Raw genomic sequence first — 27,335 nt, 5'->3', positions numbered from 1 at the left:
AAGCATTTGTACATCTTATTTTTTTAATTTTTACACAATAAATGTGACCTTGGTTTTATTTTGCAAAGTCACTGGCACTTGCTGTTTGCTGGTTGAGTTGCTGGGGAGGGAGAAGCATCACCAGTGCATGTTGGGGTATCTTTATGTTCACATTTAGCCCAGCTTCCTGAAGGGTAAGCTCCAGAGAGACCTCATGGCTCTCTACGACCACAGAAAGGAGATTGTGGTGAGGGGGTTGGCCCCTGCTCCCACCTAACAATGACAGCACAAGAGGTGATGTCCTCAGGTTGTGCCAGGAGAGGTTCAGGTTGGATATGAGGGCAAATTTCTTCTCCAAGAGACTCATTGGGCACTGGGGCAGCGTACGCAGGGAGGTGATGGTGTCACTGTCCCTGGAAGTGTTTTGGAACCATGGAGATGTGGCACTGAGGGACGTGGCCAGTGGGCATGGTGGGGTGGGTTGGCATTGGACTTGGGGATCTTAGTGGTGTCTTCCACCCTAAACAATTCTTCTGGAGACCAAATCTAAAGACCAAGTAAGGAGAGGATTTTTCCCTCTTTTAACATCAGTTTTTTTCCACAGCATCTTGGTGATCAAGGCAGCAATTCCCTTCTACATTGCTCAGGATACAGGAATTAAATATGCTGACTGGGATAAATGGGGCCACGCTGGGAATCAGGCTTACAGAGGGAGGCCTGGGGCAGATGAATTGCAAAGGTATGAGTGCATTTTATCAAAAAGAAAAGCAGAGTGAAAGTCTCTGCAGTGCTCCCTAGTGCTGGCTCAGCTGTAACCCACCGGTGGAAGCTTTGCCATCCATCAGCCCGAAGTCAAACACAGAGCTTCACGAGTGCAGAAGAGGAGGCACGGATTGGAGAGATGTTTTCTCCTGAGAGAAACCCTCAGGGCAGTGGTGACAGCTGCATCCGTCAAGTGGGCAGAGGCATTTCAAAAGTAAAAATGCAAAGAAAGTCTGCTCTTAAAAATGATAGTTTCTGCAGTGCCCCCCAGCACTGCAGAGAGAGAAAAAAAAAGGCTGGAGTTATTAGATGTTCTTTTTATTAATAATAAGGGCATTCTGGGAGCCAAGAGCTGAGTTCTTTAACACGGGCACCCAGGGCACTGTACTGCATACAACTGCTGAGCTCTGTCTCCCTCTTCTGCCTGTTCTGAGGCTTTTTCCCCTTTAACAGGAGAGGAAGAGGCCTGAAAAGGGCTTTTTGCACAGGTGGTTTCCATGCATCACATTGAAAATGGAGCTGTGAGCCAGCAGTGGGGTTACTGAGTGGTTTTAAAGCAATGTGACCAACGTTGTGGGATTTCTTGCAGGTGAAGAAGGTCAAAACCTCCAGGTGATCACAGTCATTCAAGGAATAGCAGGTGTTCATCTTCATCCAAGCATCTCACAAGCTCCAGAGGTTTTGCTTTTTTCTTCCTTCCTTCTCCAGTCCCTGGGAGGCACTTAGTAAAGCCATTATATATACAAGCTGATAAATTCAGCTTGCTCTTTGGGTCTAATTTCCATGCAATAGTTGTAGGAAATTCATTCCTGCTATTTTTATCTTTTTTTGTTATTACTGGACAGGCTGCTGCTGTGATCTCTGTACTGTTTCCTGGCTGGGAAGAGCCACGGAGGACTGGAGTGCAGCAGCTAGCAGGTCAGACTCAAGCAGGTTTTCCTGCCTAGACTAACAAGGGATGCTTTGTTACAGGCAATGAGTGATGAGAGATATAGTGGATGATAGTTTACGTGGTGGCTTGGCACCTTGTTATGCCATTCTATTCAGCAAGCAGGGATAAAGCACCAAACAGGCTTTGCTTCTGCTCAGACTCCAGATGATGCTATCCAATAATCTCCCCAGAGGTAAGAGGAAAAATCCTACTATCAGACAGCTTTAAAATACAAAGTGTGATTTCTCTGGTTGCTTGATAAATGATGGGACGGTCTGCAGCCAAGTGTCTCACTCTGCTTTGATGCAGATTTATTGATAGCCCTGTTAAAAGGTTAAACAGCCATGAGCAAGCCAGGCATTAAATAGAAGCAGGCAGGCGAGGGAACACATCCATCTGCTTACAAAACCAAGAGGTTGTTCCCTCAAGCTCAAATTTACAGATATTTCACGTGTCAGAGGCAAAACGCGGAACTTGTTTCAAAAAGGCAATGCCTTTGATGGCACTTGGGCTGGTCCTGTGGTCCCCGTTGGCTTCAGGAGCTTGCTGCCTGTTGGCAGTGCTTCTCCACATCTCCCCAAGCAATTTCCTCGTGCGTTTTGCTATCAGCCATGTGTGAGGCTGCAATGAGCACAGGAGCAAAAGCAGTTTCTCTCCCCCATTCCCCATCAGTTGAGGCAAAACTGATAGGAATCAATAATTAAAGAAATAACAATAACTCAGGAGATGCAATTCATAGATGTTAGGGATTGGCAGCCTAAATATTGTTACATCCCACCTAGAAATCATCATTGCATACCACCAGGTCTCCATGGCATGAATGTCACAACCTCTCTGAAGGTCTATTCACATCCCATGATGCTTTTCTACTCCAAAAGTCAATCAGCATTACCCAAAAATACATTTTAACCTGGGAGCTACAGAGCTGCTGCCAGTGGGCATCGATATGATGTTTGCAGGAGTGGTTTCCTCTCGAGGCAGTCTGGGCTCCTGCATCCACCAGCACCCACTGCTTCTGGCAGAGCACAGCCCCTCTGATTTCTGAGTGCTTCTGGAGGGCCAGAGGTGAGTTTGTTGACGTTAACATTTGCTTTTTTTGGAATTGAAAACCAGTGGGGGTAGTGCGTTTTAAATGGAAAAACGGTAGCACTTTTTTTTCCTCTCTTTTTACCTCTACAGCACTTCAAGTCATGTTTTCCTACATTTCTAGTCTGTGTCATGCTTGTGTTTATATGCAAAGACTTAGGGGGGAAATTAAACTGCCTATGTAAAAATTGAGATGGAAAACATCCTGAGGCACAGCTTGGATACATCAGCTGTAATCAGCCAGGACCTTCCATTTATCAGCAGATATAGCAAAGTGTGTTTTTCTTGGGGAAGTGAATTATTTTTTTCTGCCAAACAGAGCTGTAGTAGAGCTCTTGCTGGCCAAGATAGGTTATAGAAAAAGAAATAATAGTAATTCATATTTCTTACCAATGTAAACCCAGCAGGAGAGCTGTGTGTTCCCATCCACACCCAACACTGCTGCCCTTGGGGAAATCTCCCGTGGGGGTTTATGGTACTTCATCTGCTGAAAGGCACTTGGTCAATTTTAAAGCAAAATTATTTATACCCAGCTGGGTAAGTGTAATGCTCTTTCTCTTGCCAGCTTCAGCTTCCTGAATCCCCAAATTTAGCCCATGATGTTATTTGCAGGAAGCCAAGGCTTACAGCTGATACGTGTTATCCTCCAAGACAGCCACGTTTGGGGCATGGTCATCTACCCAGAGGTGTTTAGGATTGATTCCTATACCTAGGAAAGTACAGTTGGACTAATGTGGTCAAAAACCCCAAATCTGTTAGATCAAGATGTCTTCAGGCAGCAAGCAGCTAAGGCTGGAGCCTCTACTAGTCACGAGGTGGTCTCTACTTTGGGAAAAAATGAGTTAATAATTCAGAAGATCAAGCAGAGTTGACCTGGCCAGTGGTGGATCCTTCCAGCTGCTTGCATGCACAGCTTCTTTGCTTTTTATTTTAAACCTTTTTGGGGTTGAATTGGGATTTTGCTTCCCTGCAGGAGATGAATAGCAGTATACTGCCATGGATGCAGGCAGTCAGAGCGGGGGATGCAGAGAGAGCTGCTCTCAAAGTGACTTTGGGAGGCATCGACTGGGCTGCCACTAGTAGTAACCATTCCCCTGTCCAAGTCAAGTGTGAAAGACAATCACTAGAGGTCAGATAATTAGGAGATTAATTAGTGTCTGTGGCAAAATCCAGATAATCTTGCATGGCATATAAAACCATAGGTCTGTAGGAAGATATATGGTAGAGGAGGCATATGTGCAGCAGAAAATGAGGTTGTGCTTAGGAGAAGGGAAAAGACAATCTCTGCTTCAACACCACCCCTTTTAATTGTGCATGTCCCCCCAGAAATTAAATGGATGTTTACTCCCCAACCAGCCCCACAACAACAGCCCTTTTTGGTCAAGCAGGCCTCCAACATCGTACCAGGAAATCCTAGTAATCACTTAGACCTTCCTGCCAGCAGCAGGAGGGAAAGATGGAGATGTCATCCAGGTACCACGTATTTCTGAGCTGTAGGGACAGCAGAGGGGCAGTGATGGGGCAGTGATGGTGCAGTGAGGCAGGGCTGAGCTTGCTGCTCTCGGGGGAGAGCCAGCATAGAGTGGAAAGTAGCAGACCACAGTGTGCCCTCAGCCCTCCAGGAAGGTCCCTGTGCTTTTGGCCACATGCAAGAGCTTCCCATAGCAGGGGTTACCTGGCAAGTAGCAAAGGGGCTGCTCCTCAGCCATTGTCACTGCTTCTCTCTCTGTCCTTGTTCAGCTCTCACCACGTGGCAGGACCATGCTGGAGGATGAGGATGGGCTGAGCGAGCGGGGCCTCAGCAGCTCAAGGAGGAGATACGATGATGAAGAAGGTGAGTGACAGTGAGCATCCCCAGAGCTCCCAGCGATCTGAGCTGTGGGTGTCGCGAGCCTGGTAGGAGGAAGGCTTTACAAGCTATAAACGCTCAGACCTGCTCTCCGATCCCTCTCTTTCTGCCTCAGATTACCACTCCATCTACATCGGGGTGCCAGTGCCCCGGGGATACCGGAGGAAGCGGCGCCGGCGGCGATCTGCCTCCAGCCGGGACAGGACCAGCGAGAGCGAGCGGCACTACGAGCGGCAGGAGCGCTCCGACACCGACGACGGCGGCCAGGGATGCTACGAGAGTGGCAATGACAACGCCAGCAGGACCAGTGAGTCACCCTCCGGCTTCCTGAGAAAGCGGGAGAGGTTTAGCGGTGCGATGTAAATCGGGGCTAAATCGACCTGCTGCGTTTCCTGCCTGACTTCTGAGTTCGGCACTGATTTTTCCCCGATGTCTGAGAGCTGTGCGCCAGGCGTGAAGCAATATTTGGGGCTGCTTGTGTGATGGGTAGTCTAAAAAGAGATTCTCCTTGCCCTTGGGAGGTTGCATGGAGTGGTACAGTGAAGTCCTTAGGGTGCAAGCATCCAACCTCCTCCTGCTTTCCATCCCCAACTCAACCCCTTCCTCCACTTCCAACCCTAACCTTGTTCCCATTAGGCTGTCACTCAGGACCTTACCCAGCCTCCATAATTCTCCTTATCAAAGATTAACATTTTTGCACTGTGAAGTATTCATTGATCTTTTACTTTTTTGTTTAATGTTTCCACCATTCCACAGAAATTTGTGTTTGGTTTTATGTCAAACCAACTGTGCTGCTGCCATGCAGTGCAGGCAGGATCTCAGCTGTGGCTTTCCCCACAGAGGGAAAAGCTCTCCCCTAGAAAATCTCTTCCCTGACCTCAGAGGAAACGCTGCAGGTGGTTTTCCCACTTCGCTGTAAGTGGAGGGAAAGAAAGCCACCTCCCCCAAAACAACCCCAGACCCGTCCCTGGTTTTGTTCTCCTGCCCTTCATCTCTCCCCTCCCTCTCCTGGTCCTGCTGCCACACATGCTCCCAAGTGCTCACCTCTCCTGAACGCATCTCGCTTGATTTGGTAACTTCCCGTCATGAGAGCTGAAGGGAGAGGGAAGTGCTTTATATTCTCTATAATCTGCTCCCTAAGCCTGGGAGTTTAACAGGCTTGAGTGGATAAAGGAGGAAGTTTGGGGGGTTTTGTGCCACGCAGGGAAGGTTTGTTTCGTCGGGAAGAAATGGGGGAAAAAAAGGACACAGTTCCAGGTAGGAGCCGGCACCGCGTGCTATTCCTCCTTTACGGTCACAGCGGAGGGAGAGGGAGGGGAGGAAAGCCTTCATTGCTTTGGGCTTTGCTTCTCCTGGGGTCAGCATGGGGCTGGCACAAGTGCTGGGGACACCAATAGCTGGGATGAGCCCGGGGGAACCTCAGAATGGAGCAGAGGGGACCTGTCCCAGCTCAGGGAAGCAGCACGGACAGTGTTTGGAAGGATAAATGCTTCCAGACCTGGGGGCATCTGATTTCTTGAAATGAATGAGTCCCGTGGGATGTGCACCCTGTTCTGGTATTATATTTTGGAGGTGTTGGGGGAAAGATTCATGAAACTCAGGGAAAAGGCTGTTGTGGAGTGGCAGTGTGGTCAGTGTGTGACAGCTCGGAGTTTGCAAAGGGAGCTGCACGCAGGGTCACAGAGTACCTCTGCCAGTTGCAATCCATCAGCAGCAACACGATGTCAGTTTATCTTTACTGTACCTCTCAAGGAGCCCCAGAGGCAGAGTGGGGTTTTGGTTTGGATAGGCACGCTTGGCTGAGGTTCCACTGCTGAATTCAAAGTGGAGGGGCTCTGTGCAGGCACAAATCGGTGCAACTGGTCTGTCCTGTGCAATGACCCACAGAAACCTCAGTTCTTTGGTGTCTGTCATTATCCTGTATCATCAGTGTGTGTGCTGAGCTAGTCCCACATCTGAGGGCTTGATTTGGATCCACTGCAGCTTGAATTAAAAGAGATTTGCTGGTGTAAGTCAGAACAGAGAAGCTGTGAGCATCTTACCACCATGAAAGTTGACTGAGGGAGGTACAGATCTACTGTGTGCATGATATCTTGTTTCAATGATATCCTGGGAGAAGTCGGTGCTGGTTCCAGGTGACGCTGCAGCAGTTTTGCATTTCCCAGATGCAAACCACGTCCTCCAGCATGCAGCATCCTCAGAAGTTGTTGCTACACAGACCAGTAGCAAACTGGGAGAGATGAGCAGCAAGATGGGATAGATGCAAATGGCATCTATCCTCTGAAAAGATGCCACTTTCAGCATATCCTCCCAAGCAAATATCTGGTGATTTCCACAATTAATTTTGTGGCTGGATCATGTTTGCAGAAGGAGCAAAAATCTGCAGCCCAGTGCTGGCTCAGGTGGGTCCTCCAGGTGAACAAATCACAAGGGTTCGTGGCACAGTGAAGCCCCAAGGCTTCAGCAATCAGCTCTTTGTTTGGATCGGTGGTTTCTGGGAGTTTTGGCAGCTCCATGCATGCTGATCTGCCTGTCAGTGAGGAACACGTGGTGTTCATCTGCAGATGCTGGGAGCAGCAATCACAAAGCTGCCTTCAGGGGATGGAGATACACCCTGTGCTGACCCATCCCTAGAAAACTGAAAATCCCCTTTCTGTAATGCATCTGGAGATGCCACCTGGCAAGGGCATTCCCAGCACCTCGCTTTGCTGCAGTGCAGCTCACAGCAGCATTTAAGGTTTGTGGTGAGTCTGAACACAAGTCTTATGGGGAGCAGCTGAGAGAACTGGGACTGCTCAGTCTGGAGAAAATGTCACCCCTGAGCCTCCTCATGGCACCCTACATCACCCTGAAAGGAGGTGGTGGTGAGGTGGGTTGGCCTCTGCTCCCAGTAACAGTGATGGGAAGTGATGGCCTTATGCTTCACCAGGGCAGGTTCAGGTTGGATATTAGGGAAACATTCTCAGGAAGAGCAGTGATGCACTGGCACAGCTGCCCAGGGAGGTGGTGGGGTCACCATCCCTGGAGGTATTCCAGAATCATGCAGATATGGCCCCATGGTCAGTGGGCATGGTGGGATGGGTTGGGGTTGGACTTGGGGATCCTAGAGGTCTCTTCCAACCATAATGATTCCATAACTCTACAAGGACAAATACCCTGTAGCCATCCGGGCGTGTCACCCAGCTCTAAAATTAGCAGGAATATTAAGAACCTTAATAATTAACATTATGGAAGTGCAAGGAGGACTTGACAACGGGGCTTTAGCTCTGGTGGTGTGGCTTAAAGTGCTTAAGCAGTTAAGCAGGCTCAGCTGGAGTGCAGGGGACATCCTATTCTTTCCCAGTGGCCACAAGTCGGCCTTCAGCTGATCTGGTGGTGGGACAAGCTTGTCCTCTGCTCACGCGTGGCAAATTAATGAGCCATGTACTGCATTACCCGACTTTCTTATTCCTGAGTTTGGGAACAGGAGGATTCTGCTAACAAAGACATTTTCATTGCTGGATTAACTCCTGCCATATTAGGTGAGGGCTAAGACCCAAGATTTTATTAAAAATACACCATTTCCACAGAGCCTGGCGTAGGGCTGATTATCCTCTTATTCAAATAACTGGGCAGATATGGGGAGAGGAGTGGCCCAAGCCACCCTGTGTCCGTTTGGGTTGAGCACCTCAAAGGCACAAAGCTTTTTTCCTGTCCTGATTGAGCATGGGCTGAGCTGCAGAGATTGGTGACTGGGTGATGTGCCACAGCTCTGCTGCCCAAACAGAGGGAAACAGGAGGTACGGGGTGTTCTTCCCAACCCAGCCTGCAGTTTGTGGCAAAAGAGGTGGATTTTCCAGCAGAAATGGTAAATTTGGATCATTCCTTTTGAAAGGGGTGTGAGGAGCTGAAGGGAAAGCATGCACAGAGCACTCATGCATCCTGATATGCAATGCCAGAGCGTAACAACGTGGATGGAGGTTTGGTTGCTGATGGCAGACAGCCCTGACCTGGCAAACTCCACGGATGGGAGGAATGCAGAGGGTCCCATGGAAATGGGGTGCAGAATGCTCCTGGGCTGAGAATTTGATTGCATTGCAGGTAGGACTGGTTGTGTTCTGCAATTCACAACCTGCACCATGCCCACCAGCTAATATATAGGTGTGCGCGTATGTATATATAGGTGTATGTTACCCATCTGGCTGCTGTGCCCCCTCTGTTCGCCCTTTCCTCCAGCATCCCTTTAGTGAGCACGGTAGGGATGGATTGATGGTTGGACTTGGATGATCTTAGTCATCCTTTCCAATCAATTCTTTCTTTGCACAGAGATTTTGGGACGGGTATATTTAGAGATTCCACACTCCATAACTGGTTGTTGACACCTTCAATGTTTTGCTCTTTTCAATATTTTAAAGCCAGGAGTCCTAAATAACACAACAAGTAAATCCCCCTTTCTTGCTAGGCTCTTCCTGCAAGGGGTTGGCTTGTTGTCATCTCAGCACAACTCAATTTTTTCCCCCTCCATCAGTGTCACCAGCTGCTGAACGTCTCCGCTACATTCTGGGTGATGATGATGAGCCTCCCAACCCCACACTCTTCACAGAGATGGACACACTGCAGCACGACGGGGATGAGATGGAGTGGAAAGAGTCAGCCAGGTGAGGCAAGCCACCCTTCAGGTCAGAAATGCATCAGCAAGAGCCAGCCCCATCTATTCCTAGCTGGAAATGTTGCCCTGTGAAATGGGTCAGTGGACAAGCATTGTTTCGATGAGGTTAAGTTCAATCCTTTTGGCTTTTGGTCATGCCCAGTCTAGGGAAATGCAGAGAACAGTGTTCTGTGGGTCATTGCTGAGGATGTAGAGGGAGGGAAGAATTCCCATCTTTCCCACATCTCCCCAGGCTGTATGAGTCCCGCAGCCAGGGCTTTTCCCATTCCTAGTTACTCCTATATATTCCCCTCCTACCTGCTCCACCTCCTCCACTCATCCTTTCCTCCAGAAACACATATCACAGGGAATTTGGGACAGGTTTACTTAGATTTTCCCCACTTCTCAGTAACTGGTGTTGGTACAGTCAATGTTTTGCTCAAAACCATTTTTTTTTCCAATTTTTTTGAAGCTAGTCTCCAAAATAGCCCTGCAAATCCCCTTTTTTCTGGGTTGCCAGCCCTGCTCTAGAAGCAGCATTTCAGGAATGCTGTTGATAATATATATTTTTTCCTTTCCATTTGGCGGAGCTGTGTTACATATACGCTTTAGTCTGCTCCCCAAAAAAGCTCAGCGTGCAAAAAACCCCAAAGCGTTTGGCTTTTCACCAGGGAGGGCTTGGCATGGAGGTTTCCAAATTCCTCCCATGAGAATGGAGTTCTCAATACCCAGATTCCTTCTCTCCACTGAGGAGCAGTTCAACCTCTTGAGCCACAGGAGAGCAGCTCCTTGGCGCAGCAGTGCTACCTGTGGTTAAACCTTGCGGTGGGATTTAGTCCCTGAGAGGAAAAATAAAGGAATGAGCGCAGCAGGCAGGGGTTTTGCTGGAGCTTTTTGCAAAGGCACCACGGGGTGCTGCTCCCGGGGCAGAGGAGACGTGCCTCAGGTCCCGACACCATCCAGAGCAGCTCTCAGTGCCACCCCTCGTGCATGCTAACCCACTTTCAACGGGAAAACAGGGCAAAAGAGAAAGGAAAACCAACCTAATCGGCTTTGGGTGAGCAACGTGTCTTAGTGGTGCTATGGCTGGGCCAGGGAGAAGCTGGAACTTCCTCCCAATAAAAGCAGTGTTGTTTGGAAGGCTGGAGAAGGGTGTTCTGCAAAGAAATCAGGTGAGGAGCTTTGAAGCCATGAATACAGTGCTGGCCCTAAGGACAAGCTTTGTATTTCAGAATGGTCTGGATTTCTGCTCCCTGCGTATGTCGTTCCTGGCACTCCCAGGAGGTTTTGTGGCTTTTCTTTTTCAGTAGGGACTCCTTGCATTTTCCCTTTCCAGCAGCACTTGAAAGCACCTCCTGCAGTCGTGCAGTCCCAGGCTCTTTGTGATCCATCAGAGGTTCCCAGGAGCCCTTCTCCTCCTGCATCCTTCCCATCTGCGCCCTCTGCAGCGGCAGGAATCCAAATCCACGTTGTACCAGTTAAAAGTTGCAAGGTTAAGCCCTGCCAAGATTAATCCATGGAGATTGCAAACCTCCTTTATAAAAAATGAAAATAAAAAAATTAATAAAGGGCAGCTTTCTTCCCCAAATTGACATCTCACCGAGCACCCCGTTCCCAGGGAGCTAGAAGAAATCAGCCACCACTCCCAGATTTGCTTTGAACTCTTTGGCTTGTGAAATTAAGGAATGGAGGCAGAAGGGTTTGTTTCCAAGAGATGGGAGCTTGCATGCCCTCTCCTCTCCCACCTCAGGAATAGATTTCCCAAGCTGAAATTTGAGCACTGCTAAGATGTGAAAAAGACCTTCGCAGTGCTGTGGGTTTTTGCACCCCTGTGTGTATGGAGATGAAGTTCTGCTGCTCTGTGTGCAGGTGCAGAGACCTCCCACATCTGTACCAGGAGTGTTAAACCTGCAGGGCTGGGTGGTGGAGACACAAGGGGTTTTGCTCCACTCTGCAACCACACAAGTGATGACAATGAGGTCGCTTCGTTTCTCCATTCTCACCCTGAGCAGTGAGCAAACCCTTTGCAGGAGGAGTCAACGAGTTAACTCAGGCTTGTAAAATGCTTGAAGAAATGCAGTTCACTTCTTCCCCTTGTACAACAGCTCCCCTCTGGGCCATTCCCACCTCTGCCACTCTCGTTTCAGGTGGATAAAGTTTGAAGAAAAAGTGGAGGAAGGCGGGGAAAGGTGGAGCAAGCCCCATGTGTCCACGCTGTCCTTGCACAGCCTGTTTGAGCTGCGGACATGTCTGCAGACAGGAACAGTGCTCCTGGACCTCGATGGCTACTCTTTGCCTCAGATCATAGGTATGAGTCTGCAGGTATCCATCAAAGGAAGCGAGGGTGGCACTTGAAAGCCATTAAATTGGTCCGTTAAGAGCTGAGCTTTCTGGGAATGGGGAGAAGGTTTTGCGTGGGGTGACTCTCCCTCGTTTGATGCTTTCAGATGATGTCATTGACAAACAGATAGAGGATGGTCTGCTCAAACCTGAGCTGCGGGAAAAGATTAGCTACGTGCTCCTCAGGAAGCACCGCCACCAGACCAAGAAGCCAATCCACCGGTCCTTGGCTGACATTGGCAAGTCGGTGTCCTCTAACACAAGTGAGTGCTTGGGATCCCGCCTGCACCCGGTTGCATCCTTAAATCTTCAGTTAACAATCCCTGGGGGAGGCAGATCTTGAGACAGAGAAGGAAAAACCCCAACCATCAGGGGCACAAAACTGTTTTATGGCAGGGGGAGACCCCGCAAGATTTGCCACCCTCTAAGAGTTGCCAGGTCATGGAAGCCAAAAGCCAAAGAGGTGTCTGCTGAGGTGGACTGTGGCATTGGCGGTCACTTGGCCAAGGTGCAAGCAGCCTACAGACAAATCCAGTCTGCTCCGTCACTGAACCTGCCTATTTCTGAGCCTTTATAAAAGGGGATTTGTTTGTTTTCACACTAGATTATTTACTTAGATTTAAATGGAGGTCATTTGGTGGAGCCCGGGATTTGCCAGGCTTCAGCTGCTCTCTGGGCAGTCCACAATGCCAGAGGCAGATGTTGACAAGATGTTAGTCGAGGTGGGACCCTTCCCACCAATATCTCATTATGTTTTGTTGTCATGTGATGAATAGCAGCAGAGGGACAGCCTGACAGAATGGCATCTGGAATGGAAGTGAACCCAGTGAAGCAAAGGGTGGAAAAGGAGTGGGACTGAATTCCTCCATGTTAAAAAATGGCACCCATTGACATTCATTGGTGCTTGTGAACATTTACAGAGACCAAACAGTGGATGTGAACATAATAAAAATTGGACTGCATGGACTGCATGGTCAACATTTTTCTAGCAACAATGCTGCCATAGCAGCTGTGCAACAGTGGGTCACCTCCTCTGGTGCAGATCTTTACAAGTACAGCGTGCAAGCTCTTTGTTGCTGGTGAAAATGGACAGCTCGTGGTGGTGACTTTGTTGAAAAATCGTGGTCTGTAGCTGGGAATCTGCTCTATCGAGGAGTGTTACTGTGCTCTTCGTATCTATTGCAGTTTCCATGGAAATAAATAGGAGGCATTACTTTTGGTGTGACCTATGTAGAACTTATGGGCCTTGGAGTCAAAATGAAGCACTGCTTCTTTAGGAACAGAAATTGCCCTTCTAATCCCAGCAATGGCCTCAAAAAGAGTGCTGACCAGGCGTGGTGTGGAGCAGCTCTTTGCACGGAGCCTCCACAGACAGCCCTGCAGGCTTAAGGCAGGAAGCTCTTAATTTTTGCTAATGGAATAATTACTGTGGGTGGAGTAAAAGAACAAGCGCAGAGGCAAAAGCAAATTGTGGGTGTATCGGTGCTGTAAAGGCCACCCCAGCACTGGGCAGCTGATGATAAGCCTCCTGCCCCTTCCCCATGGTGTTCTCTGTCCTCTCTTCTCCCCAGATCGAAGCCCTGTCCGGAGCCCAGCTGCAGGTGCTGCCTTCCACCGCTCCACGGAGGACCTGCGGATGCGGCAGAGTGCGAGCTACGGCCGCCTGCGTAAGCTGGGGTGGGCAGTGGGGAGCTGAAAAGAAGCTGGGGGGGGGAGGTGGGAACAAAAATGAGCTGCGATGTCAGATAGGGTCCTGTCTCACACCACCCCTCTTTGGTCATGAATGAGATGTGTCTTGTGCAGCCGTAGGATGCCAGATGTTAGAAAAGCTCCTATTATTGAGCTTTTATCTTACTGCAAGCCTGACTATGCTAAATAATGAACTGAATGATGCACTGAAGCTCTGCTGACCCCTTTTCTTCTTCCATGTGGGGCTGAGGTTCAGTTGCACAGCACAGGGAGGTTTTCTCACCCTGCTTCTCTCTCTTTCTCTTCTCCAGGCCACGTGCAAAGCCGAAGCATGAACGATATCTCAGACACACCGAGCACCGACCAGGTAATAATCCCCAGATTATTGTGTGATGTAGTGAGGAGCAACTCTAACACAACTGGCTGCCGTGGTCCTGCTCGCACACGCCATGATGTGTGAGAGACTCCGTGAGAGTTAAGGTCCATGTGAGCATTGTGCACTTCACTCAGTCAATAACCACACAAATTACTAATTAGTGAAACTAATATGCATATTGATCCTTGTTCGTTCATGGGGAAGCTGTCCCAGAAACAATCACAGAATCGCATAATCCTTCATGTTGAAAAAGACCTTCAAGTTCATCAAGTCCTACCATCAACCTGACCTACCAAGCATTTCTTTATGGAAAGATTGGTTGGGTGTTGGACCACGCTGCCCAGGGAGGCAGTGAAGTCACCATCCCTGGAGATACATAGGAGTTATGTGGATGTGGTTTAGCAGTGGACCTGCAGAGTTAGGGAATGGTTGACTTGATGAGGTTGGATATTAAGAAAAGTTTATTCTCAGGAAGAGTGTTCAGGCACTGGCACAGGTTACACAGGGTTGTGTTGGGGTCACCATTCCTGGAGATGTTCAAGAAAAGGGTGAACGTGGCACTGAGGGACGTGGGCAGTGGGGATGGGTTGGGCTTGGGGATCTTAGGGTCCTTAATAATTCTATGATGAACTTAAGGGTCTTTTCCAACCTTCTCCACCCTAAGGGTGGAAAAAGCATCCTCAAAATGTAATGATGAGAAAATGACGTGGGCTTGACGGTGCGTGTGAGTATGCATCTTAAAAGTCATGGCTCAGCACCACTGCTAGGTGCAGGCAGCTTGCTTGCAGTAATCAATACTTGGAGCTGCAAATAAGACTACAGCCCAGAGAGGTTTAATTCTGTATTTAAGATATGTTGTCTCCAAGAGCAGTGCAGCAATTAAGCATGTGTCTTGTAAGCGTGTTTCCTGTGCAATCCTGCCAGCATATGGCTTACAGGATGGAGTTTGTAATTTGGTCTTTGGAAATACATTTGTTGTTTTCCTACTGCTTTCAATTTTTTGGGTATTTGATCTGAGGCATCTGGTGGGGAGCAAAAGGTGTATTTGAAGAACAGCTCCTGAAGCTGGAAGCATTGCTGATTGGGGAAGCCTGGCATCAAGGCTGAACCTGTGCAGATTGAGTCCACTTGATTGCCTTGACCCCAGGGACATCCTTGCTGGTCTTGTCTGGTGTGATGCAATGGTTGGGAACCCCTGTTTTCCAGGGTTGTCTGAGCATAATGCTCTGGGGCTCTTCATGTCATGGTAACATCTCCAAGCTTGGCCTCACCCTTTGGAGCTGGCTTTGGAACACATCGTTGTGTGTTAAAAGGGATTGTGTCCCCTCTGTCTGCTTCTCTTGCCTGCTACCATCCAGCAGGTGGCACTTGGTGTGTCACCACACCAAACCCAGGCACTGGGTGTGAGGAGGGAGCAGCAGGATGGGGATGCCATGACCCATGGGAGACAGCACACAGGAAGAAGTCATCCAGGGCACCTTCCTAAACTGGAGCTGAAATAAAGCAAGCAAATTGCCCAATAATGGACCCCAAATATCAGCCTCTAGCAGTGGGATGCAAAGGGTTAATTCCCAACTATGCAAAGCATGTAGTATCAAGAATGCTGGGTATAATCACTCTGTAGGCCTGCTACAAAGGGACTTGTTCAATGTTACATGAAGCTTAGTGGTTGCTGTTAACTCCTGCTCTTGCTTATTCCAAGCTGGGTTGGAGGAATTGGTTTATTATTTTTCTTCTCTTTTTTTTTCTTTTTTTGTTTCTTTTTTTTCCATTTGGGTTTAAAGGATTAGAAAGGGAGAGCTTGCTGCCCAACTCACATGCCTCCCCTCATGCTGGCATATAGATTATAATAACACCCTGCCTCGGTTTGTATTGAACCATTTTGGGCTAATAATGAAAGAGCTGCAGGGGAGAAGAGACACGGGGAATAAATCCATGATGGAGGTTTCCTGCTTGTGTTATTCATTCCTGCTCCGAGGATGGGATGTGGGGGTATGAGCTACAAAGACATGAGCTCAAGCCACCTGTGCAAAGCACCAAGTGGTGTTTCAGCCTTCTGGGAGCCTGGGGCTACAGGGCTGCAAGCAGGGTTAGAGAGACGCCTGCAGGCTTCCCCCAGGATCAGTATTTTTGGCTTAGGTTGGATGCAGTCAGTCTGGGGATTGCCATGAGCTTTCCTTGCTTAGAACTCAGTGCAGGAAAGCACCTTTTCCAAAACACGGAGTTGCATGTTTGCATTAGGGAGCCTGGAGCATGTGCTTTCAAGTTAATCTTGGGCTTAGTGATGGTGTTGAAATTCACAGATTCGGCTTTACAAATTCTCCCTGTTTTATTCATGAGAATGGTCCTCATGTCCCCTGGGAGACCCTGGAGCATTGGAGAGAAAGATGTTGCAGCCTGCAGCCCCCACCTGCTGCCGCAGCTTTAGTGTTTGTAGTCAGGGTACAGAAGAGGAGGACAGGTTGGGTTTTAGAGACCATTCCCTTCCCTATCTCATCTTCCTCAACAGCTGAAAAACAAGTTCATCAAGAAGATCCCCAAGGATGCAGAGGCCTCCAACGTGCTGGTGGGAGAAGTGGAATTCCTGGAGAAGCCCTTTGTAGCATTTGTGCGGCTGCTCCAGGCGACGATGCTGGGAGGAGTGACGGAGGTGCCTGTCCCCACCAGGTGAGCCTGGTTCTGAAGCACTGACTGGTCTCACAACACAGGAGTTGGCAGTGTGAGGATGCCAACATGGTGCCACTCCCTTCCCAGATTCCTCTTTATTCTCCTGGGCCCCGCAGGAAAAGCCAAATCCTACAATGAGATTGGCAGAGCCATCGCAACCCTCATGGTGGATGATGTGAGTAAACTCAAAACCTGGTCCTACTGGGAGCCCTCCTTGCTCAGGGCTGAGAAAAAAATAAAGTTTGCACCCTATTGCTCAAATGAACAAGCTTTAAACATCTGTAACATCATGGGAGGGACTTATGGGCACTGTCCCCAAACTGACAGCTCTCTCGACCCTCAGCTCTTCAGTGATGTTGCTTACAAAGCCCGAGATAGAGAAGATCTGATTGCTGGCATAGATGAATTTCTGGATGAAGTCATTGTCCTGCCACCTGGCGAGTGGGACCCCAACATTAGGATTGAGCCACCCAAAAAAGTGCCCTCAGCTGAGAAGAGGTGAGTGGGAGACGTAGTGTTGGCCCCAGTCCTGTGACTGTCCGCATCTCTCTTAGAGATGCTGGAGGAGTAGAGCTGCTTTGATTGTCCTCCTCCCTGTGTTAACCTCTGCAATTATGATGATTCCCACAGGAAGTCAGTTTTCTCGTTGAATGAAGTGGGGCAAATGAACGGCACAGCCGGTGGGGCAGGTGCTGGGAGTGGCGGAGGAGGCAGTGATGATGGGGAGATGCCTGAAGTGCATGAAATTGGGGAAGAGCTCGCATGGACTGGCAGGTGAGCATCACCCAGCCACCCAAAAACCTCAGAGGGTGCTAACACCCATCAGCACCTCCTGCTGCTCACCCCATGGCCTCCACGGACATAGAGGGGTGAACTCCTTATGGGCACAGGCTTTTGTGCAGTGCTGAACACGTTTTGGATCTCAGCCTTGGCTTTGTCTCCACAGGTTTTGTGGTGGCCTCTATTTGGATATCAAGAGGAAGCTGCCCTGGTTCCCAAGTGACTTCTATGAAGGCTTTCATATCCAGTCCATCTCTGCCATCTTGTTCATCTACCTGGGCTGCATCACCAACGCCATCACGTTTGGGGGTTTGCTTGGGGATGCGACAGACAACTACCAGGTGGAGTCCAACAACAGGGGTCACCTTGGCTTAGCAGTGGTGAACAGGGATGAAATGGGATGGAGTGGGTGTCATCCCCATGTGCCATGCCAATCTTTGAGGCTAGGGGTGGAAATTCATTCCCCAATCATAGAATGGGATCATAGAATTGCTTAGAAGGTTTGAAAAGACCTTCAAGATCATCAAGTCCAAGCACAACCTAACCATACTACCCTTACTCTAGCAACCCACCGCTAAATCATGCCCCTGAGCACCACATCCAAGTGGTTTTTAAACACATTCAGGGAGGGTGGCTCAACCACCTCCCCAAGAAACCTATTCCAGTGCTTAACAAACTTTTTGATAAATATGTTCTTCCTGATACCTAACCTAAACCACCCCAAGGGAGGCTGTCCTCATATACTTGGAAGATGGGAAAACCTGTATCCACAACAATACCAAGAGCAAGAGAATGTGATCCCAAGCCACCCTATATGACTCCGAATAGGAGTCCTTAATTCCCATCACTAGCTGGGGTATCCATGGGGATGTAACCTGGCACAGCACCACCATAACCCTGGGTTTAATCTGTTCCCAGGGTGTCATGGAGAGCTTCCTTGGCACAGCAATGGCAGGTTCCATGTTTTGCCTCTTCGCTGGGCAGCCACTCATCATCCTCAGCAGCACTGGCCCCATCCTCATCTTTGAGAAGCTGCTCTTTGACTTCAGCAAGTAGGTCCTGGGTGATCCCAGAGGGATTGGGATCTCTTTGTTACCAGGATGGGGGCTGACCCTCCCCAGCCCATTGCCTGTTCCTGGGCCACTCTCATTTTTTTGCCTGCTTTCAGAGGTAATGGCATCGACTACATGGAGTTTCGCCTCTGGATCGGCTTGCACTCTGCTCTACAGTGCCTTATCCTGGTGGCCACTGATGCCAGCTTCATTATAAAGTACATCACTCGCTTCACAGAGGAAGGCTTCTCCACCCTCATCAGCTTCATCTTCATCTATGATGCCATCAAGAAGATGATAGGGGCCTTTAAGTACTACCCCATCAATTCGGACTTCAAGCCGGACTATGTGACCATGTACAAGTGCGAGTGCATTGCTCCCGACCCAGGTGAGTACAAACCTTTCTCAGCACTTTATGGGGATGGTGAGGGGGAGGAGTGTATTTGCAGGGGGTCCTGCTGCAGGTAGAGTCCAACTGGATCATCAACCAAAGACATTCAAGGTGCTATTCAGTGGGCATGGGGCAGAGAGATCTCATCCTCCTCCACTGGGGGTGATTTTGGGCAAGGTGATGGAAATAGAGCCTCATCCCATGTGTCAGTGCTTGTTGGGTTGCAATGAACATCACTGAAGAGCCTGGAGCAGCTGGACCTGAATGGATAAAAAGGGAAGATGGAAAGAAAGATATGTTTTTCTTGGATCGTTAATTCCACGCTGTTGCTAATGGAAACTTATCCTCCAGAAAACCTGCTGGAAGGATTTTGTCCTCTCCTGTTTCTGGGATGGCCCAGGATATCCCAGTTGGGTCTGGAAAAACTCTTGGACTGTTTATTTTGTTTGTTTTCCTCTTTTTCTTATTCTTTTTCAAAAAGGAGAGGCCGCAAGGCTCTGAGCAGGTGCTCTTTTGACAGCTCCTCTGGTTTTGATCCAATCTCTACTAAGAGGAAGAAGCTGCAATTCCTCATTAAAGCGAGCTGAGCTTTGGGGGAAGCAAAGTGAAGACATTTTCCAGAGACAGCTTTCTCTGATGGTGAAGAGGACTATAATTCAGACTTGCCCTAAAATGCTGTTTTTTTGCCACCAATACCTCTATTTGCTCCTGGATAGATGTGTGATGATCCCTGATCCACATCGTGCAGCTCAGAGCCTCCTGGTGTGATGGTTTTGATTTGGGGCTGATGCCAGTGGCCACCTTATCTCAAATGGGCAAAATTTACTTAACAAGTAGAAAAGCAAACGATCTGTGGGGAGCATTAGCTGCACATGCAGGAGAAAAAGAGGTGTGACAGCAAAGAAATAAAAGTATCCAACACCTGCCATACAACATGCCCCGATGCATCCATCCCTTCTAGGTGAGATTTGACCATGCCATGATGGAAATAGCCACTCAGTCACTTGTTTGATTTGGTTTTATGGTTGTTTTTTTTTTTTAATTGTTATTATATTATTTTTATTATTATTATTACTCAATTCCCATTTACTCACTGTGTGCTGAGCAACCCGATCACGTCAGGATTTGGATGGATGCTCCCAGCAGCAGCACTGTCCTTTTGGAACCCAAATTCTCCCAGTGTTGGCTGGCTTAGCCTAGGGCTGAAACATCCCAACCTCAGAGAGGTCTCTCCCTTCCAGAGCCCCCGCCCCGGCCTCTGCCCAGAGCAAGCCCCACTAATGGCACCAAGAGCCATTTACACCACCCCAAACCTCCAACCTCTGGGCAGTGCTGCCCTTCTTCCTCACCTTTGCTGCCCTGGGCACCAAAGCAGTGATGTATGACTGGATTTTCCATTCCTCTAGATATTGACAAGTTGTGTTTATTCTCCCCTACATACCCCTCTTTTTTTTCTTTTTTTTTTAATAGTTCTGATTTTTGATTATTATAACTGATTTGTACCATATTTGTCTCTGCTGCACACATCAATTTGGGCTGATTTCAATCTCAAGTGAGTATCACCTTCTAAATATTAAAGCTGTTTTAATATTTGATACTCGTACCCCCATGGGGCTTTTGTTGTTATTTTTTTTCCATTTTACTTTTCTCTCTGCTCCAATAGAAGGGTTTACGTGGAGCCTTTACAGGTTCCCTTGTAAGATACTGCCAATGCTGCCCAACTCCTTGGGTTGTAGACACGAAAAGAAAGAAAAAAAATCTGATTTCTGGAAAGGCCAAAGCTTCTGGAGGAAAATAGTAATAATAATAACTAAAACAAACAAAAAAATTCTTTTAATGCTGTAAAGAGGGCTGTGTTTGCCAGCACTGCTTCCTGGAGCCCGGTGCCAGCAGCCCCCGGTGTCTCTCTGCTTCTAACCCAACAATTGCTTCTCCTTCATTAATTCTCTGCACCGGGGAATGTGGTGGCAAGGTGGAGCACCCGAACTCCCACTGACCACACGAAGAGGATGGACCCAAGGGACTGGGGGTGGGGGGAGAGTGGTTGCAGACCCCGTGTAGGGCAGCACGAGGAGCAAGGTGCTCCCAACACCGCAGAGCTGCATCGCCCGAAGAGCAGAACCTCTCTTTGTGCTGGAGGAGAAGGTGCCGGGGTTAGAGAGGAGAACCCAGCAGGTTGCCTTTTACTGATTGCTTTGCAGTGAGCCACAAAAATGCCCCTCTGAAAAAGGGAAGGGAATGTATATATAAAATAACACTAAAGCCAAACTACACCAACAAATTGGGCGTTGGTGCAACCTCTCCAAAATGGACAGGCTGCTTTTTTGGTCTTTCTTTCCCCCCCCTGCCCCTTCCATCCTTTGGACTGCATCTCCAACTCAGGTGGCTCCAGTGGGAGTGCGTGGGATTAATCAGGGAGAAGTTACTGGGGGGTTAGAAACAGGGTGTGCTCCCCAAGCCTTGGTCAGCCCTTGGGTGCTGACTGCAGCACAGGGCTTCAGGGGATGTGCTTGGCCCCACATTTGCTTTTACACCCCCTGGTCCAGGCTGAGCCATGCTTCTCTGCATGAAGCCTGGTCGATTTTTAATGCAGGAACCTCTCTATTAGCCAAGAACCTTAATAACAAACTTCTTCCCTGCAGCCAACATGACACTGTTCGATGCTTCAGTTCCAGTAGCACCAAACACCACTAACGTGTCTCTGGTAAGCGGGGTTGTGTGCCCTGAGGGGGGAGGTATGGGACAGCTGCGCCAGGGGAGTGGCACCCACTGCCTCGGGTCGAGGTTTGGGGGCACACTTTGCAACGATTTGGGCTCATGGTTTGGGTTGGCAGTAACAAATCCCCACCTTTTGCATGAATTAACGGTGTCTCTGGGGTCTTCCCGTGGTTATGGGGTTGGAGTAGCTCCCATTGGAAACACTCCTTCCTTGCACACTACAGCTGCTTAACGCTAACTTCTCTTTTTTTTTTGTTGGGGGGGGTTCTCCCCAGTACAATGCTATTAACCTCACAGCTCTGGATTGGACTCAGCTGAGTAAGAAGGAGTGTCTCAAGTACGGGGGCAGCTTAGTGGGGAAATCCTGTAAATTCGTGCCTGACCTGGCCCTCATGTCCTTCATCCTCTTCTTTGGGACCTACTCCATGACGCTCACCCTGAAGAAGTTCAAATTCAGCCGCTACTTCCCCACCAAGGTAAGGACAGCACCAACATCTGCAGGGTTTTGCCCTGATCTTTCCCAAAGGTAGGAAAAACGGGAGCTGCTGGTCTCCATGCCGGGTGAGAAAATAAATCCATACTTCTCTTTTACAAGAAAAGGAGGTGTTGGTATCAATGGGAATAATCCTCTCTGAGCTTTTTAGATGCTGGTTGGGCTCTTGCAAGCTGGATACCCCATCACCACGTGATGCAAAGTGGGGAAAAAATTGCTTTTTCTGAGTTATGCCAATCTGTGTGCAGAGCTGACACGCCGAGGGGAAGCATCAGATGCAGGAGCAAAATTCCTCCATCCCATTAATCGCCCTTTCTGCCACCATTTCCCATCTGCCTCCAGGTCAGGGCCTTCATTGCTGACTTTTCCAATGTCTTCTCCATCCTGCTGTTTTGTGGTGTGGATGCCTGTTTTGGCCTGGACACCCCGAAGCTGCACATCCCCAGTATCATCAAGGTTTGCCCTCACTGCTGGGCCCTGTGCCTCTCCACTGCATTCCCTTCAGCTTTTCAGTGCTTTTGGAGGACATGGTGGTCCCCTTCTTCCTTTTGGGGGGAAAACACGGTGTCTGAGCATCTTCTGAAACACTGCTTGGCATTTCTGGGGGAATATTCTAATCCTGTGACTTTTTTCTTCCTTCTTTTTCTTTTTTTTCCCCCTCTCTCTCTCTGTCCTTCCCACCTCTCACTCCGGCAGCTCCGTAAGCTCATTAGCGATTTCTCTATCTTTATGTCCATACTAATGTTTGTGGGGCTGGATGTGCTTTTCGGACTGAACACCCCAAAGCTCCAAGTGCCTACTGACTTTAAGGTAAAAAGCAATACAACTCTTTCTGGGAGAGTTGCTGAAAACATCTCTTCCCCATCAGTGGCATGGGAAGGCCATGCAGGGACAGCTGTGTCCAAATGAGCATCTGGGGAATATCTGGGGCTGCAGCACGTGGCTATGGGGGTGGATGAACGTGGGATAAAGCAATGCTCATTAGGAATGGGGTGTGAGGCGATGTAGGGCTTGCCAAAACTTCCAGGCTTACGATTCTTCTTGGCTGTGGTATGCAAACTGCTCTCTCCCTCTAGCCCACACGCGTGGACCGAGGGTGGTTCGTCTTTCCCTTTGGGAAGAACCCATGGTGGGTATACCTGGCCAGTGCACTGCCCGCCCTGCTCGTCACCATCCTCATCTTCATGGACCAGCAGATCACAGCTGTGATCGTCAACAGGAAGGAGCACAAGCTGCGGGTGAGTCAGGATACATCCTCTCATGGGATCACAGAATCACGGAACTGGAGTTGGAAGGGACCCGTAAAGGTCCTCTGGTCCAACACTCCTGCAATGAGCAGCTTGATCAGTGCTCAGAGCCTCATCCAGGGTCGTAGGGACATAGAATGGCTTTGGTCAGAAGGGACTTCAAAGATCATCTGGTTCTGACCCTCCTGTCTAGAGCAGGGCTCCCAACTGCTAAATCAGGCACCAGATCAGGCTGCCTTCAGCCCTGTACAACATGAGATGGGTCAGCACTGCTCTGGGCAGCTGTGCCATGGCCTCATTCTCCTCTCAGTGAAAAATTTCCCTGACATCTAATCTAAATCTCCCCTCTCACAACTTGTCCTTATCGAACCTCATTAGGTACCTGTGAGCCAACTTCTCAAGCCTGACCAGGTCCATCTGGATGCCGTTCTTCCCTTTTATTGTGTCAGCTGCACCACTCAGCTTGCTGTCATCTTCAAACTTGCTGAGGGTGCACTCGATCCCACTGTCAGTGTCACTGATAAAGATGTGAAAGAGCTGTGGCTCCAAGAAGGGTGCTCTCCCCAGGGGTGATGCAGGTCAATTTAGGGGCTGCAGGATGCTGCCAGGGGAAATCTCTGCCTTGCTGGGCCCTGTGGTGTACAGAGGAACCTCTCCACTCCTCCCCGCCCCCCTCTTACCCCCGTGACCCCTGGCACTGTGTTGCAGAAAGCAGCAGGCTACCACCTGGACCTCTTCTGGGTGGGCATCCTCATGGCAGTGTGCTCCTTCATGGGGCTGCCCTGGTACGTGGCAGCCACCGTTATCTCCATCGCCCACATCGACAGCTTGAAGATGGAGACGGAGACCAGTGCTCCAGGGGAGCAGCCCCAGTTCCTGGGGGTCAGGTGAGGAGGGCTCAGCCACGCTCTGCCCCAGTGTTATGGGGACCTGATGGCACAGCCTCACCCCCTTCTCTCCCCACTCCAGGGAGCAGAGGGTGACAGGCATCATCGTCTTCGTGCTCACAGGGATTTCTGTCTTCCTAGCCCCGATTCTAAAGGTAAAACATCCCCCGTTGCCCCGTCCCTGCACTGCAGATGGTTGGGGTAGATATTTTCCCCCTGTTCGGCTCCCAGCATTTGTCCCCCTCCCCAGGAGTGAGCTGCTGCCTTCCTTGGGGTAAGGGCCGTGTTTTTCCATGTCCCCAGTACATCCCCATGCCAGTACTGTATGGCGTCTTTCTGTACATGGGCGTCGCATCGCTGAACGGCATCCAGGTGAGCCCTCCTCCTCCCCTGCCATGAAAGGGCCCCACACTTGAGCAGAAATCAGAGAACCGTGGAATCCATTACGGTTGGAAGATTCCCATCTCCAACCCCAACCCGTCCCACCGTGCCCACTGACCTCCTGTCACTCAGTGCCACATCTCCACGGTTGCGGAGCACTTCTGGGGACAGTGACCCCCCCATCCTCCCAGGCAGCTGTGCCAGTGCCCAACCAGGCTTTTGGAGAAGAAATTTGTCCTCATATCCAACCTGAACCTCCCCCAGCACAACTTAAGGCTACCACCTCCATCCTATCACCTTTACTTGGGAGCAGAGGCCAAATCCCTCCTCACTGCAGCTTCCTTAAAAATGAGGATTTTGGGCCTGGGGACTTGTATGCCCTCAGCCACGGGGGGAAGCAAATATCCAAACCCCTCTGTGAAGCATCACAAAGCCCCAGCTGCCCCATCTGTGGCATGAGAAGAGGGTTTCCCCGGGCAACTGGGAGCCTGCAGAGGGCCAGTGGTCTGATGGCTCACGCCAGCCTTCATCCCACCACAGTTCTGGGATCGCTGCAAGCTCTTCCTCATGCCCGCCAAGCACCAGCCCGACTACGTCTTCCTGCGGCATGTTCCGCTGCGCCGCATCCATCTCTTCACACTGGTGCAGATCGTCTGCCTGGCCGTGCTCTGGATCCTCAAATCCACTGTAGCTGCCATCATCTTCCCCGTCATGGTAAGGCTCTGCACTGCAGTGTTCCCCTGGTGGCTTTTGCACGTGTTTTATTGTTAAAAAAAGCCCACTGACTTTCTGACTTCCCTCATGCATCGCCCTGATTGCAGCCTTGCCTGCAAGGTGTTGGGATTGAAGCAAATCTCAGCAAGTGGTGGCCCCTGGGTCCTCACTTTCCCATCCCTCCCTGTCAGATTTTAGCCCTGATCCTGGTGCGGCGGCTGCTGGACTTTGTCTTCTCCCAGCACGACCTGGCCTGGATTGACAATATCATCCCCGAGAAGGAGAAGAAGAAGGAAGATGACAAGAAGAAGAAGAAAAAAGGCAACAAAGGGGACAGCAGCAGTGATGAGGAGGTGTGTGGCTGAGGGGGGGTGGGGGGGGTTGGAACAGCACAAGGCACCATGGGGAGGGGAAAGGTCCCACTGAAACCACGAGGGCTGCAGTTGTGGGAGAAGGGCTTTGGGTTTAGAAGGGTGGATGGGTGCAGTTCTACCCCTTCTCATTCCAAAAGTGCACACTGCTGGGCTCAGCTGGGGAAAGGGGAAGCAGGTATCTGGGGAGGGCTTCTTCCTCACCTGGGAGGAAGTGTTTCACGTCCGTGTCCTCCCCAGGAAAGAGGTCCTCCTCCCGGAGCTTTGCGTTCTGATTCATCCCCGAACGGTTCAGACATGGATCGCAGGTGAGCAGCACCTGCAGCTCCAACACTCACCCCCCCCCCCCCCCCCCCATATGGCCCCATCCCACGGGGTTCCCCCATCCGTGGCACAAAATATTTCCAAGTCCAGCAGCTGCTGCTTCCCACTGCATATCCCTTTTGCCACTGCCCCGAACCCGTTCCCATCGATCTTTGGGCATTTCTGAAATGCCAAAGTATATTATCACAGCATCCTTTATGACTTTTCAACTATTTTTTCCCAGCAGTAGCAGCATCTGGAGCCCTTCCCTGGGGGAATTCCAGGCTGTTCTGGGGAGCAGGTGGGTACCATGCTCACCTCCATGTCCCCCTCCTCCTCTGCAGCATTACGCTCCACCTGAAGATTTCGTGCCCATCATCTCCTGCATTTAATTACTCCCGAAGCCCCATCTGCACTGTGCCCCAGGTGAAGATAGAGATGGAGTCAGACTATGAGGACACCGACACTGAAAAGCCACCGCGGGACATGGGCAGTGAGACTACACTATAGTTCCCTGCAGTGCTTCCTCTAAATTATCTATATATATATATATAGATATTTATATATTCATATATATATATATATATAAAGCAAATTGGACATATTTTTCTATGTGAGACTGAGGAAAGTGCTGGCCCCAGAGGCTGCTGCTCCCATAGTCCTTAGCCTAATGAGCTAGATGTGCATTCCTCCCTTTCTGTTGGGCAAAGGCATCATCACTGGTGTCAGAATGGGGCTCAAAATGTGGAAATGGGCACTTTTGGTCTCCAAATCACTGCTGGGCTGGAGAAGCCGAAGGCAACTGGAGATGGTGCTGGAGTCCCAGCCATCCCATCACGGCTTTCTGCTGCAGTGGGAGGGTTCTCCTGTGCTGGGGGGGCTCGGCACAGAGGTATAGCAGGGGATGAGGATGCACTGGAGACTGGGGACTGGCAGGAGGGAAAGCTCAGGAGTTGGAGTGCCTGAGAAAGGTTGAGTGCCTGGGAGCAGCAGCAAGGAACAGCGTGTGATCTGCTGCTGCAGGGAACTGGAAATGGTTTCTGTGAGGAATTGGGCAGTAGAGCTGAGCTCACCCACGCCTGTCCCCATGTCATAGCCATGGGAAAGCTGTGCTTTGCAGCACTGGCCAAAAACCCAGCCAGTAAAGGGGCAGGAGCCCTATCCCCACACCCAGGCAGGACCTGGCATGTCAGGCCCTTCCTGCACCTTCTTTTTGCCCCACTGCGCCCAGCCCCAGGACAAGGGAGTTTGCACCTCCACCCACTCTGTACACAAGGTTAAACAGCAAACACCCCCAGCTAAACATCCCCACACACAGTTGCTTTCCTAGCAGGGAAAAACTCCAGGATGGTTTGGTGATCTTGGGCTTTCTGGCTCTTTTTTTGTTTGGTTGGGGTTTTTTTTTGTTTTGTTCTGGGTTTTTTTTTTGCTCTATTTTAAGGCTGCAAAAAGCCCTCCCTCTTCCCCCCAGGCAGAAACAGCCTACCTGGTATTTATAGGAGCTCTGTGCTCGTGCTGGCCAGCCGGGAGTTCCTGGGACACTGGCTAAATATTGCACCTGGTCTGAACCTCAATCTGGGACAACCCAAGTCTTTGTAAATAGTCAAGTCAAACAGAAGGACTTGAATGCAGTTTCATGTTTATAGCAGGTTTTTTTTTGTTGGTTTTTTTTTTCTGGTTTGAGAACACCTA

General features: G+C 49.8%; 1 protein-coding gene across 1 annotated transcript; it reads left to right on the top strand.

The window, feature by feature from the left end:
- Positions 1-4,519: 4,519 nt before the first annotated feature.
- Positions 4,520-26,859, top strand: SLC4A5 (solute carrier family 4 member 5). The gene is made up of 25 exons (XM_065745129.1): positions 4,520-4,592; positions 4,723-4,914; positions 9,115-9,244; positions 11,382-11,542; positions 11,682-11,837; positions 13,146-13,241; positions 13,575-13,630; positions 16,149-16,306; positions 16,394-16,481; positions 16,650-16,804; positions 16,937-17,080; positions 17,253-17,427; positions 18,005-18,138; positions 18,255-18,526; positions 21,172-21,233; positions 21,523-21,723; positions 22,083-22,196; positions 22,817-22,978; positions 23,696-23,874; positions 23,957-24,029; positions 24,178-24,246; positions 24,796-24,969; positions 25,161-25,322; positions 25,581-25,648; positions 25,988-26,859. The coding sequence occupies exons 1-25, from the start codon at positions 4,520-4,522 to the stop codon at positions 26,151-26,153; spliced, it is 3,420 nt and encodes a 1,139-aa protein (XP_065601201.1). The 3' UTR covers positions 26,154-26,859.
- The last annotated feature ends 476 nt before the right edge of the window (positions 26,860-27,335 follow it).

Source organism: Cyrtonyx montezumae, unplaced genomic scaffold (assembly GCF_038088225.1).
Source record: "Cyrtonyx montezumae isolate F1298 unplaced genomic scaffold, pur_monq_1.0 scaffold_33, whole genome shotgun sequence".
Taxonomy (NCBI): Eukaryota; Metazoa; Chordata; class Aves; order Galliformes; family Odontophoridae; genus Cyrtonyx; species Cyrtonyx montezumae.
This window is presented reverse-complemented; position numbering and strand designations above follow the sequence as displayed.